Raw genomic sequence first — 18,143 nt, forward strand, 5'->3', positions numbered from 1 at the left:
TTACATTTTAAACATAAAAACTGCTAACATTATATATACAATATTTAAGTTCACCATAGATTTGGAGTGGATTCCACTAATATACATCTGAATGTGACGACACAATCATTTATACTGCAGCATAATTTTAAAATCAAGTTCTACTGAACTTACAGAATTCATTCAATGTTATACAACATTCTTTGTCACAGTTGAAACTAGGGATGCACCGAAATGAAAATTCTTGGCCGAAGCCGAAACTGAATATAATGAAAAACTTGGCCGAAAGCCGAAGGCCGAAACCGAACACGATTTTTCGCGTTTTGTTCCATTTATTTTGCCGTTTTTTTCACCATTGCATAAATTAAATATTCAAAATGTGCTTTTTACTATTTTGCCTTGCTTTTCAAAGAAAAAATTAATTACAAAAACTATCATTTCAAAATATTTATTTAACACTGAATTTTTTTTTCATTCCACCAGGCATAGGCTACCAACAAGGCACAATATAATTTTAAATAAATAAATGAGTAAAATAAAAATATTTTTATGTGGTCATCTTTGAGCCCCCCTTGAATAGCCTGTGTTAGGCCTATAACTGACTGCTGAGAGAACGTAACACTCTGTAGCCTACAATAAAAAAGTGCTTTAAAAAGTGCATTGACAACAGTGCAGAAAATGGTTCTATTCGGTTATATACGGCTGATTATATTGGGGATATATACCACTCGAGTTCCTGTGCACCTCGCGGAGTATTAGAGTAGATAGAGTATAGTTAGATATGTTGTTAATGTTATGTTCCTTGATAGATTTAGTTAGTTTAAACTATAGATTAGTTCATTTAGTCCCCACTGGTTTTTCCACTCCCAGTCCATAGTACTAGTACATGTTTCTTATTTTGTGTTTTGACCCTGTTTTCTGTGACCGCGACTTTGATTCCTACTTTGCCCCGTTTATGCCTGTTTGCCGATCACCCGACCCTTTGCCTGTCTTGACTACGTTTTTTGGATTATGATTTGGATTTGTCTGCCTGCCCTTAAATAAATGTGTCTTTACCTGCTTCCGAACTTTACTCCCTTACGTCTCGTGCCGTGACAGAATACTCCGGAACAAAAACGAAACAGTAAACATCCGAAGAGCACGTAGCTCATGTATGTGCGCGCCCCTTCATCAAGGTTGTGACATTCGCGCGTCTCACTCTGGTTGCTAGGCTATTTGGCGCGTCATCAAACATGCCATTGTTCGGTCAAATTTATTCGGCATTTTCACTTATTTCAACTAGGAATGCATCGAATGTTCGGCAACTGAAATTATTCGGCCGGAAATAATTATGGTTGCCGAACATTCGGTGCATCCCTAGTTGAAACTGATCTTATATTCACAAAAGACAAAATATATGATTTTTAGTTGCACTCGTTCTAAGGTAATAGATGGGATAATTTCAACTTTAGACAGAACAACCATTGAGAGTTAGCTCTTATAAATACTTAGGTATATGGATGGATGAAAAACTAGCTTTTATTGTACACACTGATAATCTGTTGAAGAAGCTTAAACCTAAATTTTGGTTCTTTTATTGTTTAAAAAACTGCTTTTCTAATGAGGCTAGAAAGAAAAGAGTGGAGAGTACTTTTTTTATCTATAATGGATTATGGTGGTCTTGTTTATATGCATGCGGCTTCATCTTTATTACGGAAACTGGACTCTGTCTATCATGCAGCGTTACTCTTTGTTTGTTGTGCAGATTCACATACTCATCACTGTATACTGTATGAATCATTGACATGGATATCTTAGAATCATAGGAGGAAATTGCATATGTATATGTTCATTGCTAAGGCACTTCTAGGTAAATTGCCCTCTTACATTTCTAATCTTTTAACTTTTTATACAAATAGTTATTGTATTAGATCTTAATCACACATTCGGTTAAAAGTCCCAAAGATACACTCATAATTTGGCAAACATGCTTTCTTCTTTTTATGCTAACTGGGCCTTGAATGATCTGGAAAATGTAATTAAACTAGATATATTGCCACCTTTGAGTACTTTTACACGGCTTTTACAAGTGGTGTTAAAGGAGTCTTGTAAGTGCTTTTCTCGATTTTACTCTTATTAATTGTTTTCTATGGGTATTGTTTTCTGTGATTATCTATATGTGCTGCCATCTTGACCAGGTCTCCCTGGAAGAAGAGATTGTGATATCTCAATGGGATCTTCCTGGTTAAATAAAGGATAGATAAACAAATAAATAAAAATAAATATAGAATGGTGATTTTCAAATTGTTTGGAGATGGCCTTATAACCCTTCCCAGATTGAGCAACAAAAATTGCTTTTCTGGGTTTATGGCTGATGTCCTTTCTTCTTAGCATGATGTAGACACACATCTGAGTGCTCCAGAACACCAAACTGACAAAAGTTCTGCTTTTATAGAGGTAGACACTCTTCATGATGATAAACTAATCTTGTGCATTTCATTAGTACCATGTGGCTACTAATTATGCTCTTAATGATTGTGAAAGTAGTCAGGGTGTACTTATTCTTTCCCACCTGATTTCTGAATTTTGGTTTACTGTTTGATAAAAAAAAAAAACAACAACAACAACAACAACAACAACATATATTTAATCTGTTGTGTTTTTAGTTGCCACCTGAAGTTAGTTGTTTGTTAAAAGACGCTGGTGAGCACCACACAGTCCAACCAATCAAAATGTGTTTTACATACATTTTTAACTATGGCCCTCTTGTACTCTAATGGATCTTTCCTGAATATGCTCCAGTGCCACTGTTTTTAGTATTGCTGTTTGTATTTTTGCCATTGTCAGCTATCTTTAAAAAATGTGACTTGTGATTTGCAGATCAATATTGATGACAACGATGAGAATCTATATCCAGTGAACGACTTCCCAGGTACCACAGCACCGGTTGGTTTTAAAATAAAAGAATAATGTATGTGATGTCTGATGTATCTGAAGTCCTAAATGGTAAGGTGAATAAAAACATGTTCCCGAATAAAAATTTCCACTTTAATTTTTCTACTTTGGCAACACAAACAAAAAGAGTTATAATAAATTCCAACTTTACAACCAGTTTTACCATTTTAACCAAACTAAAATTATCCACCAAATTAAAATGATATATTTTTATTTAATTTTATTTTACTGTTGAACTGTGTCAGAAATATAGTTTTTCCTTACCCTTTGTGGAACCAAGTTCTACTTTTTTGTATTATGGTTTCCTTCCAGAATTATTGGAGTATTCCCATGGGTTATTTTCCTATATGCCTATATGTCAAGCACAAATAGCAAAATCACCACCTCATGATTGTAATCTATACAAGACTCCCACTATATCTCGCTCATCCTCTTTCCTAATATCATCTTGCTGAGGAGCAGAAGAAATATATATATATTACAAAAGAAGGCAAGATCTTCTGTGGTGTGATCACTAGAAGAACAGCAGCCAACAGAGGAGAGGAGAGAATGATCACATTTAGTAAGTTATATAGCATGCTAGAGGAGTTGGCTGCAGGCACTGGCCAAATACAAGAGCTGTTTGTGACAATACAACTACACAGTGAAGTTCAGAGTTTAGGTGGAGTTTACTACAGCTGCTACACATATAGAGATGGAAACTGATGTAATTTCAGTGACTACGTCACAATCTTGAGGCCCAGTCTTGTGCTGATAGTCGTATAATGGAGAATTCAGAATGTCATAGTGTAACCCCAGAACATAGTGCAGTAGCGATTAATGTGCTGCATGCCAGCATTAAGGCCTCCTTGGCAAAATTAATGTTTAATCCTCTGGATCTGGGACTGTGTATAATGGCTTGCTTATTATTACACAAAGTGCATTACACACTTGCAAGCAGTGTTGGGTAAGTTACTCAAAAAAAGTAATCTACCACATATTACTAATTATTACTTTACAATTGTGATCTGATTACATTACTCATTACTGCATGTAAAAAGTAATCAGATTACTAATTTCTTTACTTTCACATTACTTTCAAAACCTATCAAACTTACAAAAATACACTACAAAGTGAAACTCATATTTCTTTCAGTGATTTTAGCGTGTGTCAAAAAAAGCATGATCAGAAAAAGTTGGATTTATCATAAAACTTGCCTCGGGTGTTGTCACTGTTTGTAGAACTACCAGACCGATAAAATATAAAACTTTTCTAAGTAGGCTCATTTCGTGTCGCTAGCCAATCGGAGGCTCAGCTAGGCTATCACTGTATTGCCATGCAAAGTATATTATCTTTCCTTATGCTCTGCTCATATCATGTTCACATAAACTGGAAGTCATATAGACATTTACACACCTTGTTTTCCTGCTCAGCATCAGAGGATGTTAGTGTCACTTTCAACCCCTTTACTCGTTTAAAAAAATAGGCATATATCTATTGTTCCTCACACTGACTGTGTGAGCTAACGTTTGGCAGAATTGAGAGCTCTCAGCCAATAAGACACGATTATATCCACATATTTTCCTGTAAACCCTGTCTGATAGGTCTTGCCTCCGTTCACTGAAGATATAAAATTACAAGCGGTCTTCTTTTACTGGCGTTCAGTTTTGTTGTGACAAACCGCTCCAAGTGAAGAATTATTCGGGGCTAAAGAAAAATCTTCAGGGCAAAACATGATTTATTTTTAAAATGCATTTTACTTAATATTGTTTCTTAACAATAAATTTGTAACACAAATAATGAAATTTTATTGACATCAATAACTAATCAAATAACATAAATTTAAAATGTAATGCGTTACATTACTGCGTTATCACCCAACTTTGCGTTACACCTAACTCTGCTTGCCAGTGATTTTCTATGACGATTTGTATTGTGCCACACACAGTGGCACATTCACTCTAGGCCTGCATATAGCTAATGCCCACCAAAGAAGATTCAATGGGCAGAAAGATTTTTCAGCCAGTTGTCCAGATTATGGGAGCCATAGCACTGAGGCATGGGAAATCATTAGGGCTGTTGGCACAAATGAGAAAGCAAGTTTTCCACGCTCAAACACCATTGCCAAAAGTTTTGCTCCACTTGCTACTGGTGCCTGGGCAGTTCTTTGGTGCAAGAGGAATTGGACGTTTGCCTTTGCTTAGTTAAAAATATTAAGTAGGACTACAGGTGGGAGCCCTTACCCACATTAGCTTGTTTCAGTTTTTGCAAAGTTAGCAATTCTTTGCATGTAGCAATAGTCTACATAAAGGGGACTGATTAAAGTTTTGTTGCTTAGAGTGCATAAACTAGTAAGGATATTTCTTAAAGGTGTGGAAGATCTGAAGTGCCCATGCACTCATCCTAAATTGGGACCTGGACTTGACACTAGGCAATACTGTCATATGAAGTCCTGGATATAATTTGGCCTTCACTCAATATATTTTTAAAATAACTACATAACTATTAAGTACACTAGCTCCCTATGTATTTATTCAGAAATCACTTGACTTTCAAAATTCTATAGCACATTCAAATTGTTATTAATTTTCTCCCAAGGAAAAAGAAACTTCTAAGAAGAGGGACCCATTTGCTACAAAGGTAGCAAATTTGGCTTAGAAACACACTGAATCAATTACTGTTCAGGGCTTCCTTAAATGTTTGCCAAATTTTTTAAAATCTAAACTAGATAACAATATTTTTTTAAAATACAGTTGCTCTTGTTGGCTCAAATTTAGCCTATTACCCAAAAACATTTAAAACTCAACTTAGAAGCCAATACTCACATCTACCTCTGAGCCCAGTTGGAGATAGAAAAAATACACCAGCCGTGAGTGAGAAGAAGCAAGGGTCCAGCTTTATTGCTCCATTCCACCACACGAGATCCACACCGATGAGAATTCTCAAAAGTGATCCCCCTACCCTGAGCTTAAGCTCCAGTATTTATACTGTATTTACACACTAGATAACCCATAGGTTTCTAGAAAAGGCCTATTTCACTTACCCATAGAATTGAAACCAGGGGTTTTAATTTACACATAAAATCAGAACCCAGGCATTTCCAACAACCCAGGAAACAAAAACCCAGAGTTTCTAGTTACCTAGGTTGTCAAAAACCAGGATTCTCATTTACCTAGGGGGTCAAAAAATAGGATTCTCATTTACCTAGGTAGTCAGAAACCAGGATTCTCAATTCCCTAGGTAAAAAAAATGACGTAGACAAGACGACTAAACAACCGGGAGGGACCTTGGTCTTATCGTTATCTCGGGGGGGGGGGGGGGGGGGGGTGCAGTTTGACCCAGCCACCCTTATAACTGGCTCTCTTCATGGTTCTCTTAAAATTAAGGCCTTCCTTGTGAGCCAAGAACCCTCACCATTTGAGTCATGAGTAGGTTTACATTTTCCTGTATTTCTAGTTTATAATTTATTTTCATATTTGCACTATATTTCTTATTTTATATATATTTATACTACTTGAAAAGCGGTTTACTGTACTTCCAACTTCTTAATATCATAACAGTTCTACTGTCCTGCATATCCTACTATTCTGTTTTTTTATAGAGTTTCTCTATTACTATAAGATATTATTAAAGTTATTCATGTGTGTGTATGAGAAAGAGAGAGTGTGTGTGTATGTATGTTGTGTCTACTTGCCCGCCCTTGACTGTACGAGTGTGTGTGTGTGTTTTTAGCACTCCTCAGCTCGTACACTTCTTTTTGACTTTTTTGACTATTACTGCTCTTAAATTGCTCGTAATTCCAATCTGTCAATGTCCGCCTAATCCCGCTTCTATGTGTCTAGGTGCCCGTTTTTTCTTCTTCTCCCTTATGTTTATTTTATGACATTTTTTATCCACAACACTCTCTAATAGTCTATAGTATCTGCACACTGCTTTTAAATAGGTCTTCTCCAGCAGCCTAGTCAATCTAAAAAAATTCTCCCACATCAGAGTAAATTAACTAAACTCAAAATATATCTGGATCATCTGAAACTGTTAGAACTCTTTATTACTTTACTAATCCTATCTGAGTTTAGTCTTAAAATACAGGTATAATCACCCCACCTTGGTGTGAAGTACCTGTTAACATGGATGCCATAGAAAGTGATTTTTAAATTCTCCCCTTTTCAACCCTGTTCTTTTTCTCACACCCTAGGAGAGGATGAGGAGGAGGAGCCAGACATGCCAGTGGGCCCAAGGCCAAGGCCTCTTTCAGACATTCATCTGAAGGAGAAGGCTGTTCCTATGCCTGAAGCTAGAGCTTTCTTCATCTTCAGTCATACAAACAAGTAAAAGTGTCACTGACTCACACACTGGTTCTCTCTGCAGTAGCACCACAAACATACACAGCAAGATGGTTTGAAGATGACATCAACTAAATAAACATGCAAATTGTATAAAGAGATAACATGCAGCAAAAGGGTTTGACTAAATATCTGCATCAACATTGTAAAATTGAGTTTGTAATTGTAATTTGCATACCAGTGACCCTCTGAAGGATCCACATTAATGTAATGTGTAAGGTTGACAGAGCCAACATACCAGTTTGATAATGGTATAATCTTATTATTATTATTATTATTATTATTATTATTATTATTACTATTATGTTGGCTTCTTCTATTCCAGTTTGTACTGTTTAGATAATTATTTAGATAAAACCATGAGAATGGGCAGAGACATAGAGTCCATTAAGGAAGTGGGTACTTGGTTTTGGGAAAATTTGGAATTACGATTGCAATGTAGCAATGCTCCAAATGTTTTATTTTTTTCATAGGGAACACATGGGGAAGATTTCAGCCATGTTAGCCACTCCCTGTAACATGATAGCACCCAAATTAAGATATTAGCAACTGTGCCATAACAACCACCTGATATGCAATAGTAACAACCTTGAAAACCCATAGCAACCACATACTTAAGATAGCAACCACCTAGCACCCACAAAGCAAAACCATAGAAACCTCCTGGAATACCTTAACAACCACTTAGCAACACTCCTAGCAACCACCTGGAATATCATAGCAACACCATAGAAATCACCTTGGATACCATAGCAACAACCTAGAAACCACCTTGAATATCAGAGCAATAACAGATCATAACAGCCACCTAGCAACAACGTAGAATACCCTAGCAACTCCGTAACAACACACTAGCCTGGAATATCCTAGTAACCACCAAGAAACATCCACTTATCCACATATCACCCACCTAGCAATGACCAAGCAACCAACTGAAAAAGCATAGCCACCACCTAGCACCACCCTAGCAACTGCCTGGAATACCATAGCAACCACATAGCAACACCCCAGCAACAACCTGATATACTAACAACCTGATATACCAACCACCTAGTGGCCACCTAACAACACCTTAGCAACCACCTGATATACCATAGCAACCACCTACCAACAACCTAGCAACCACCTGGACTACAGTACAAACTGCCTACTGACCACCAAGCAAGACACTTGCAACCATCTGGGATACCATAGCAACCACCTAGCAACACCTACTAACACCAATTAACTAAATTAATTGTGTGTTAAATTAGGAAGTTATTGATAATTAAACTTGCCAGTATAAGAGGCTTCTTTTCCCATATAATAAATATATTAAAATGTATTTATTTATGTGTTTGTTTGCTTACTTGTTTGTTTATTTAATACATTAACAAACATGTTGTGTTGTGTCTGTTGTTGCCTGCTCATTTGAATTGAATTGCCTGCTCATTTGAATTGTTCTTCATTTGTATATTTCCCTAAATTCCATAAATGTATTCAAGACGGTATAGGATTGCCATTCAAGAAACCAACTTATTCTTAACCCTATTATACATAATCTACACAGTGAATATTCCTACAAGGGGGCATGAACATCAATACCTTCTTCTTTTCCTTCTCAGGTATAGAGTTTTGTGCCATAGGATTGTCAACCACAACATCTTCACCAATCTTATACTCTTCTTTATTCTGCTAAGTAGTATTTCTCTGGCTGCAGAGGACCCAGTAAAAAGTGACTCATTCAGGAATCAGGTACGTGGACATTTGTACATGTTAATGCTCAGGCATGTCTTAACTATTATATATTTCTGATCCACCACTGATATGTGCTTGTGCATTTTATGCTTACAGATTCTAGGTTATGCAGATCATGTTTTCACGGGTCTCTTCACCATAGAGATTATATTAAAGGTGAAATAACTTTTTAACACACTGGCTGATCCTGATCCTTCCACAATCCCTCTATCTTTCTATGACTCACAAGCTTTATTCTTTCACTTTATGTACATTTGGTTACTCTTATTTTCATTTGCTTTGGTATGTCCTGTGAGCAGATGACAGCATACGGAGCATTCCTCCATAGGGGTTCTTTCTGTCGTAACTACTTCAACATCCTGGATCTGGTGGTGGTCAGTGTCTCTCTCATCTCTTCTGGGATTCAGTGAGTAAAACTTAATCTAATAAACCCAATGATATGTTGCGCCGCTTTGGTGTAATCCCTTTACTTGGGGGAGCTACCCTGAGTTCTTTTCATTGATTAACTATCTATGATCTTAGGAAAATAGACTAACTTAAAGTGTAGACACTTATGTTTAACTTTTAAGTCAATAATCAAACCAATGTTTAAACCTTTAACCTTTTTACTAATGTAGACAAAGTATTTAACATAAAGTTCAGTCATCAAACATTCAGCTTCAGTTTTACATTATATACAGTTCTCAGAATCCCTTAAGAAGTTTTAAACGTCACAGATTAAACATGAGAAAATGTATGCACAACACAAGATATAGGCTATTCGCCCAGATTAACTAACAAAAACCGGCATTACCCCATCCAACAAACAAAATAATAGTACCAAGTTCCCTGTTGCAGGCCTGAATGTAGCTGGCGTACGTAGAAGTCTCAGACAAAATGGCTGCTTCACCACCAGGACAAGAACAAATAAATGATACCTTGATCAAGGATGGGGTCACGGTTACGCAGGGTCGTTGCAAGATAAGAAGAAAAGGAGATTCACACATGGGTAGTCATCCGCGAAGTCCACAGCTCCTTTCTCCGTGACAAACACAGTCTCTGCACCTCCAGCCAGCTGTTCGCTAACTTATTAGCAAAGTCCACGTGTGCACTAGTATCCAAGTCTTAACAGCTAGCTCTTAGCTATTATAATCTTTCCATGTTAATATATTGTCTCTCTGAGGTTATACTCTCCTCAGATAGCTTATTCCACCAATAAAGTCACATATAGTGCACTGGTCGACCACTTAACTCGCAGCGATGGTACTTGAAAGAAACAAAAAACCCGCAGCTAGCGAATTCACACTCCTTCCACACGCTTCCTCTTCCCCCTCCTCTCTCACTTTCGCCATTTTTTCCTCGACCTTCCGGTGACCTGTAACTCCCTCCTGATTGGTCCATTAACACATAAACATAAACTTACTCCTTTATATCCCTTTTTTTCTGTACACACCTCACAATATTATTACAGCATTAAACTCCTTATGACTGTAATTTTTCCCAAACAACTATTTAAGAACTTATTCTATGAATGAATCAATTTAAATAGTGACACTTTTTCCACCTCGCTACTGATATATTGGCCAAAATGAGCATAATTTGTAATGTATGGGGTTGAACAACATTGGGTCTGAATTATCTACCACCTGCTATTTATTTCAGAGCTTTGTCTCAACAAAATTTTAGTAGAAGAGGAAAGTTTGGATGGCAGTGATCCAAATTAATAATTCACATACAGGATACTTAAAATATGAATATACAAAGAAATGAATGCCAATGAAGAAATGCACACTAATCACTAAAGCATCAGTCAGACTAAAAATATGTATAGTCATGTAGAATCCACATATTGTGTACTGTGGGGCCCAAATGTTTTTATATGACCAAATCTTGATATGTTCAGCTCGGCTATACAACTTCATGTGTCCCACAGGTCAAGTGCCATTAACGTTGTGAAGATTTTGAGAGTTCTTAGAGTCCTCAGACCCCTGAGAGCCATTAACAGGGCCAAGGGCCTCAAAGTGAGTCGGTCTCTCTCTCTCTCTCTCTCTCTCTCTCTCTCTCTCTCTCTCTCTCTCTCTCTCTCTCTCTCTCTCACACACACACGCACACACACACACACACACACACACACACACACACACACACACACACACACACACACACACACTTTATTCCAAGAGTTCTTAGTGCTAGTTCTTAGATTCTCTGTGCTGTTTTTATTCATTTGCATGACACTCTAAAAAACTACTAAACTATATTCAATATATTAAATATCCTACCATCTTTTATGTTTTTTGTATCTCTGTAAATTCACAGCATGTAGTCCAGTGTGTATTTGTAGCGATCCGCACCATTGGGAACATTGTTATTGTCACCACTCTGCTGCAGTTTATGTTTGCCTGCATTGGAGTACAACTCTTTAAGGTGAGAATATACATACACACATGAACCATTCTGTATACAGATTAAATAGATTTTTAATCTCAGTACTTGATAATTTGTCATACTTAGTGCATTTCATTGAAAGCTTTGCTTTGAGAAAGACAGCTGATTTACTCTGTTGTGACTTTCAGGGCAAGCTCTACTTTTGCACAGACTCTTCTAAGCCGACCCAGACAGAATGCAGGTAACAATCCGTTAACACCATTAGTTATTAGTTTATGGCTATAGATAAGACACTTGGCAGTGGTTCTATGTTATTGTGCACTGGCACTGAATGTTACCACATTTGGTTAGCTCTGAAACTTTGAAAGCGAGTGTGCATTCCTGACTTTTTTCTGATCAAGTCCACCTATTCCTGCTGTTTATATATTTATATATATATATATATATATATATATATATATATATATATATACATACATACATATAAATGTGCTATATTTTTTTAGCACAGTTACTTGTTTCTAGTCCCCAGTATGGTATAAACAAATTCATAATTGAATTTTATTTATTTGTAATAATCATGGTGGTTTGTAAAGTTTCCAAGCACAGAAAAGTCTTCAGGACAGAGGAGTTTACTTTTCCTGGTTTCTCTGTAAAATGCCAACCAGTGTTTTGTATATTGATAACTACAAGAGAAAGAAAAGAAGATGCTGGTGTATGATGCTTTGGTATAACGTAAGTGATAATAGGTACTAACTAGAGATGCACCAATACTAAATTTCTCAGCTGATACTGATAGCCGATTATTCAGAGTGATATCAGTTGATACAGATAACCGAGACCGATAGTTCTGCCTTTTACACCTTCTTTTCAATTCATAATAATTAATTCCACAATTCTGAAAGAAATGCAAATAAAAAAATTATTCTCCCCATTTCAGCAGGTTGTTTCACTGTAACTGGTCTCAAACAGAAAACATATTACTCTAATTAACATTAACACATTAAATAAATTCTGAAGATTAAATTAAGATTTCTTAATGTATTGAATGTTATTAATTCATATTAACAGAATTAATTGACTGAATTCTAAAAAAACCCCTGTTAGTCTTCACATTCACTCATCACAAATTAAGCATTTCTACTTCATCATTGAACAATAAACTGGTAATATATAATATAAACTTTTTTTGATGATATTAACTCATATTAACACTAATTGGATATACTACTCTACAAATATATTTTTCAGTGCAATATATATATATATATATATATATATATATATATATATATATATATATATATATATATTTATTTATTTATTTATAAACTTTTTTTTTGTCAAGTCATCTTCATTTAAATCTTTCAACCGTGTACTGGCGCTTAAATTCAGCGTGAGCAGCTCGAGCAGCTGAAATTAGACTCGACACTGAAACTGCTGCAGCGTCCAGTGTAAAATCACTCATTCGTTAACACGCATGCCATAAAAAATACACACTGCTTCTGCTCTACTGCATGCGGTGTAAAATTTTAGCAGTGTAGAGCTTACATACTGCAGTTTTGTCGTCATTGTCACCCAATTCAAAGTAATTCCACACAAGAGACATCTTCTTTACACACAGCACAAATTCGATGTGTTTTTGCGCCTTCTTTTTATTGACAAGATATAATTGACCCTGAGCATCGGATGTTTTTAAACTATTGGCCGATGGCCGATAGCGTGAAAAATTGCCTTTATTGCCACATCGGTGCATCTCTAGTACTAACCCAGGTTTTTTTTTTGTTTTTTTTTAGCAAATTACCCTAAATGACAATTATGAATTTTCTGCAACCCCAAACCTTGACCATCTTACATTTTTTTAAATTACAGATTGACTATTTAGGATAATGATAATATTTTAACATTTTATTATGTCAGTAAATTATGTTTACCTTTAAAAAAAAAAAAAAAGAAATGTTCTTTACCAATCTAGCAGGAAGACTGAACCTACATTTCTTGACACAGCTTTTCAAAAAGTTAGGAGGTGTGTTTTAAAGGGCCCATCTATTTACACTGTCATGTCCAGTGTGCATGACAATACTCACCTGTGTGGTTCTCAAAATATATTCTCATTATGTAGATCTCTTAATGTGACAAGTCCATTCTCTACCCAGAGATTTAAAGCAGCATCTATGGTAGAGTGGGTGAACATATAATTTCTCATGAAAGGGCCATACAGTGAAAGATCATTAAGTGAAAGATTCCAGATTTTAAAAGAGGTTCTAATAATTGGGTTTATGGAGTATCTTGACACTGGTTCAGAAAGAAGTATCTTTATACAAAGTAGAGCTGGCAATGATGTATGGCTACATACATATTCTCTTGCAGCAGCCATCCCAGGTTGTCAGAAGGGTTGATCCAGTATAACATAAATCTAAAGTTAGAGGCCCCATAATAATAATGAAAGTTAGGAAGGTATAGCCCACCATAGGAACTGCATACTAGAGGACATTTGTCATACTAGAGGACATACTACAGTCAGATATTAGACTGTCTATGTACATAAAAAAAGATTTTGTTAAAAAAATAGGGAGGCTTTGGAACAAAAATAGAAATCTGGTCAGCACATTCATTATAATCATGTTAGTTCTACCTTCTAAAGATAGTGACAGCATGTTTCTAAAATCCTCTTTTAGATTACTTATGAGAGGGGAGTAAGTTGCTTTATAAAGTTTATGATTTATGGGTGATCCAAATTCCTAAATATATTAACTTTTGTTTTTATTTTAAATGGAAAAGAATTAGATAATGTTGAATGAGATGTAAGGTTTATAGGCATAAGCTCACTTTTCTGTAGGTTAACTTTATATCCAGAAGATTTTCCAAAGGTGTCTAACAATCTAATCAGTTCTGGTAATCTTGTATGTGGATTAGACAAGTATACAAGCATATCATCTGCATAGAGAGATACTTTGTGTTCAATGCCTCTTCTGTAAATTCCCTGAATGGTAATCTTTTCACATAAAGCTGTAGCCAGTGGTTCGAACACTAATGCGAATAGACAGCCCTGTCAAGTGCCACGTTGTAAAGAAAAAAAAAAAGAGATAAATTATTATTTGTACATACTGCCACCACAGGGGATGTATAAAGAACCTCAATCCAATGGATAAATTTTTTCCCCAAACCGAATTTCTTCAAGACATAGAAAATGTAGTCCTACTCTACCCGGTCGAATGCTTTCTCAGCATCGAGTGATAGTAGTACCTCAGGGACATCAGATGGAGTCGGATCGATCATGGAGAATATTTAAGAGCTGGCATATATTAGAAAACAATTGTCGATTCTTGATGAATTCAGTCTGATCACTGGATATTATAGAAAGCAGAACATTTTCTAATCTATGAGCCAGTATTTTAGTAAGAATTTTACTGTCTACATTAAGAAAAGAGAGAGGGCGATAAGAGCCATTTTTCTTAAGGATAAGTGATATGACTGCTTGTCGCATAGTTGGAGGCAGTAAGTCAGAAGAGAAAGATTCCTCAGATATACTTAGTAAATGTGCCGCTAATTCATTTGTCTTTTTTTTTTTAAATCAAATTTGATCAGAAACCCATCTGGGCCGTGGTATTTTCCATTTTACACTGCCATTACTGTGGCATTACTCTTCAGCTGAAAAGGGTTTTTCGAGTTGAACTGCTGTTTTGCTATTAATTGATGGAATGTTAACCTTATCAGAAAATGAAGAAAACTAGTTCTTATCCTTAAGTAATTCAGAAGTATACAATTCTGAATAGAACTTGTAAAAACACTGATTGATCACAGCGGCCATGTTTGTAGTCAGCGGTGTCTCCTGGGAAACTGAGTCTTGGCTTGGCTGTGATATGACAGAGCCCCCCCCAAAGGGCTCACTCCGGGATCAGAGTCCTTTCTGGGTCTCCCCTGGGGTCGGGGTCCTGGACGTTCAGGGTGTGATGTATGGAAGTCTGTACAAAGCTGCGGGTCCAAAATGTCCTGCGCCGGCACCCAGCACTTTTCCTCTGGCCCGTATCCCTCCCAATCGACCAAACACTCCAGCTTACCCCTCCTGCGCTGCAAGGTTAGGATGAGGTAGGCAGGCTGCCCCTCGATCTTGAGTGGGACAGGAGGGGCTTCGGGGGGTACATCTGTGGCTAGAGGTCCTGTGATAATGGGCTTGAGCCATGACATGTGAAAGGAGAGAGCTATGCGGCTGTGTTGAGGTAGTTCCAAACGGTACGTGGCCTCATTGATCTGCTTGATGACCTTGAATGGCCCTGTATACCTTGGAGTAAGTTTCTTGCAGCCATGCGGCTATCTTGAGTCCTTGGTGCACAGCCAGACCCTACCGCCAGGCTGGTACTGTGGGTGCTCACTGCGGCGATGGTCCACCTTGCGTTTGTAGGTGCGTGCAGCTTGTACAAGGTGCTGGTGTGTGCTGGCCCAAACCTGTTCGCTCCTCTTGAACCACTGGTCGACTGCTGGTGATTCGGTGGGGTTCGTATTCCAGTGGAACATAGGAGGCTGGTAGCCTAGCACACATTGGAACAGTGTGAGCCCCATGACTGAGTGATGCAGCGAATTCTGCGCGTATTCGGCCCATGGGAGGAATCTGCTCCAGTCCTCAGGGCTTGAGGCACAGAATGTCCTAAGAAACCGGCCAATCTCCTGGTTAACTCGCTCCACTTGGTTGTTTGCTTGTGGGTGGTAGCGCAGTTGCCATTATGCGATGGAGTGGAAAACAACATTTAGCACTTTGAGTACTCCATGATGCCATATAGGCTTTCTGTGGCTCCAGCACTGTTCCAGTGCTTTATTAATGAAGTACTCCATGAAATGTTACATATACATAGACAACATCCTCATTTACACTCCCTCCAGTGAGATTCACGTGTACTATGCAAACCAGGTGCTTAAATGCTTGCTGGAGTATCAGCACTATGTCAAGGGAGAAAAAATGTGAATGTCATGTGACCAAGATCTCATTTATACATTATTTGCCCCAAGGGAGTGTTTATGGATGAGGCCAAAGTTTTGGCAGTCAAGGATTGGCCAATACCCATGACTGTTAAGGACCTGCAAAGCTTTTTGGGGTTTGCAAACTTCTATAGGAGATTTATTTGGGTTTTCAGCTACATTGTGGCCTCCCTCACAGCCTTGCTGAAGAAAGGGCTGAAAAAATTCCAATGGTACACATCAGCCTGAATAAGCTTTAAGCAGTTCACAGACAAGAGTTGGAGCAGTCCTGTCTCAGAGGTTTAGAGAAAAGCCTAGGCTGCATTCAGTGGCTTTCTTCTCTAGGAAGTTGTCCCCCGCAGAACATAATTATGATATTGGCAACAGGGAGCTCCTGGCCATGAAGTTGGTGCTGAAGGAGTGGCATCACTGGTTGGAGTGGGCTAAGCATCCATTCATGATCTACATAGACCACAAAAACCTGGAATAGTGTATAAAGACTGCAAAAAGACAGACATAATTCATGACAGACTACGTGGGTGCTCTTATTTTCAAGTTTCCAATTTATCCTTTCATATCCTTTCCTCATCCTGGCTCAAAAAACTCCAAAGCTGATTCCCTCTCACATTGTCATCTAACCCTCATCAATAATGCAGCAAAGAATTCATTTTATCATGGTCCCAGTTCGTGGGAGCTATAACCTGGGAGGTGGACCAAGAAATGACACTTTCCAGAACAATAAGCCCCCCCACTGAGTTCATGTCTAGAGTATGGGGAGACTTTATGGAGAACCTGGGAGTGTATGTCAGCCTCTCCTCAGATTATCACTGACAATCCAATAGACAGGTGGAGAGAGCGAACCAGGAGCTTCCTAAGAACATTCTGTAACACTAATCAGGATGACTGGTCCTGGTTTTTACCCTATAGAGAATATGTCTAGAATTCACTCTTTCATTCTAGCACACAGCTCACTCCCTTCCAGTGGGGTCTAGTCTACCAACCTCCGTTATTTCCCTCGAATACCAATCCCACAGATTTCCCTGAAGTTGATGAGTGGTTTCGACAAAGTTAACAAGGAGGAGATCCACCAACATGTCAAACATGCAGCTCAGGTAAATAAGAATTTGTAGACCCACATTGGGATGAAACCTCCCTATACAATCTTGGGGATAGGGTCTGGCTCTCCACCAAAGACATCTGTGTTACCCAGGGATGCAATAAACTGTCTCAAAAATACAGAGGACCATTCAAGATTCTGTATAGAATCAACAATGTCACATACTCAAACCTGGTCCACTAGCCAAAGCAGTTCTTGCCACCACACTACCAGCACCTCTTGAAGTAGAAGGTTCATGTCAAAGAGAGGGAAAACTACAGACTAACTACTACCTGGTCAACTGGGAGGGCTATGGCCCAGAGGAAAAATGCTGGATAGCTCAGGACATTCTCAACTCTTTACTACACAAAGCCTTTCATGCATGGAATGAAACTAGGGCCACAACCTAGGAGGAGGCCTGTCTTATGGAGGGGGTAGGCAGGGGTGCTATATTACACGGCTTGCATTTCTGAAAGATTAGCCTCAGTGAGCGTTGACTGAAGAATTTAAAAATGTGAAATATATATTCTAGTCTGTCCACTCAAGAGTTTAACTGTATGTTTATTTCTTGAGAAATATATATATATATATATATATATATATATATATATATATATATAGCTTTGCTTGTATTTTTCTCATTTGTAAGTCGCTTCGGATGAAAGCGTCCGCTAAGTGAACAAATGTAAATGTAAATGTAAGAAACTCAAATGTGTGGATGTCCAATATAAAACCAACTCTCTCTTGCTCTGTG

General features: G+C 37.7%; 1 protein-coding gene across 2 annotated transcripts in view; it reads left to right on the forward strand.

Moving 5' to 3' along the window:
* Positions 1-18,143, forward strand: part of cacna1c (calcium channel, voltage-dependent, L type, alpha 1C subunit) — a 317,859-nt gene that overhangs the window by 191,546 nt on the left and 108,170 nt on the right. For both annotated transcript variants that reach the window (XM_017494341.3, XM_047162132.2), the window contains exons 20-27: positions 2,839-2,890; positions 7,089-7,221; positions 8,841-8,970; positions 9,070-9,129; positions 9,273-9,379; positions 10,886-10,973; positions 11,272-11,379; positions 11,529-11,581. In XM_017494341.3, coding sequence (XP_017349830.1) covers positions 2,839-2,890; positions 7,089-7,221; positions 8,841-8,970; positions 9,070-9,129; positions 9,273-9,379; positions 10,886-10,973; positions 11,272-11,379; positions 11,529-11,581 — 731 coding nt within the window. The remainder of the gene's footprint in view (positions 1-2,838; positions 2,891-7,088; positions 7,222-8,840; positions 8,971-9,069; positions 9,130-9,272; positions 9,380-10,885; positions 10,974-11,271; positions 11,380-11,528; positions 11,582-18,143) is intronic.

Source organism: Ictalurus punctatus, chromosome 19 (genome assembly GCF_001660625.3).
Source record: "Ictalurus punctatus breed USDA103 chromosome 19, Coco_2.0, whole genome shotgun sequence".
In the NCBI taxonomy this organism is placed as follows: domain Eukaryota; kingdom Metazoa; phylum Chordata; class Actinopteri; order Siluriformes; family Ictaluridae; genus Ictalurus; species Ictalurus punctatus.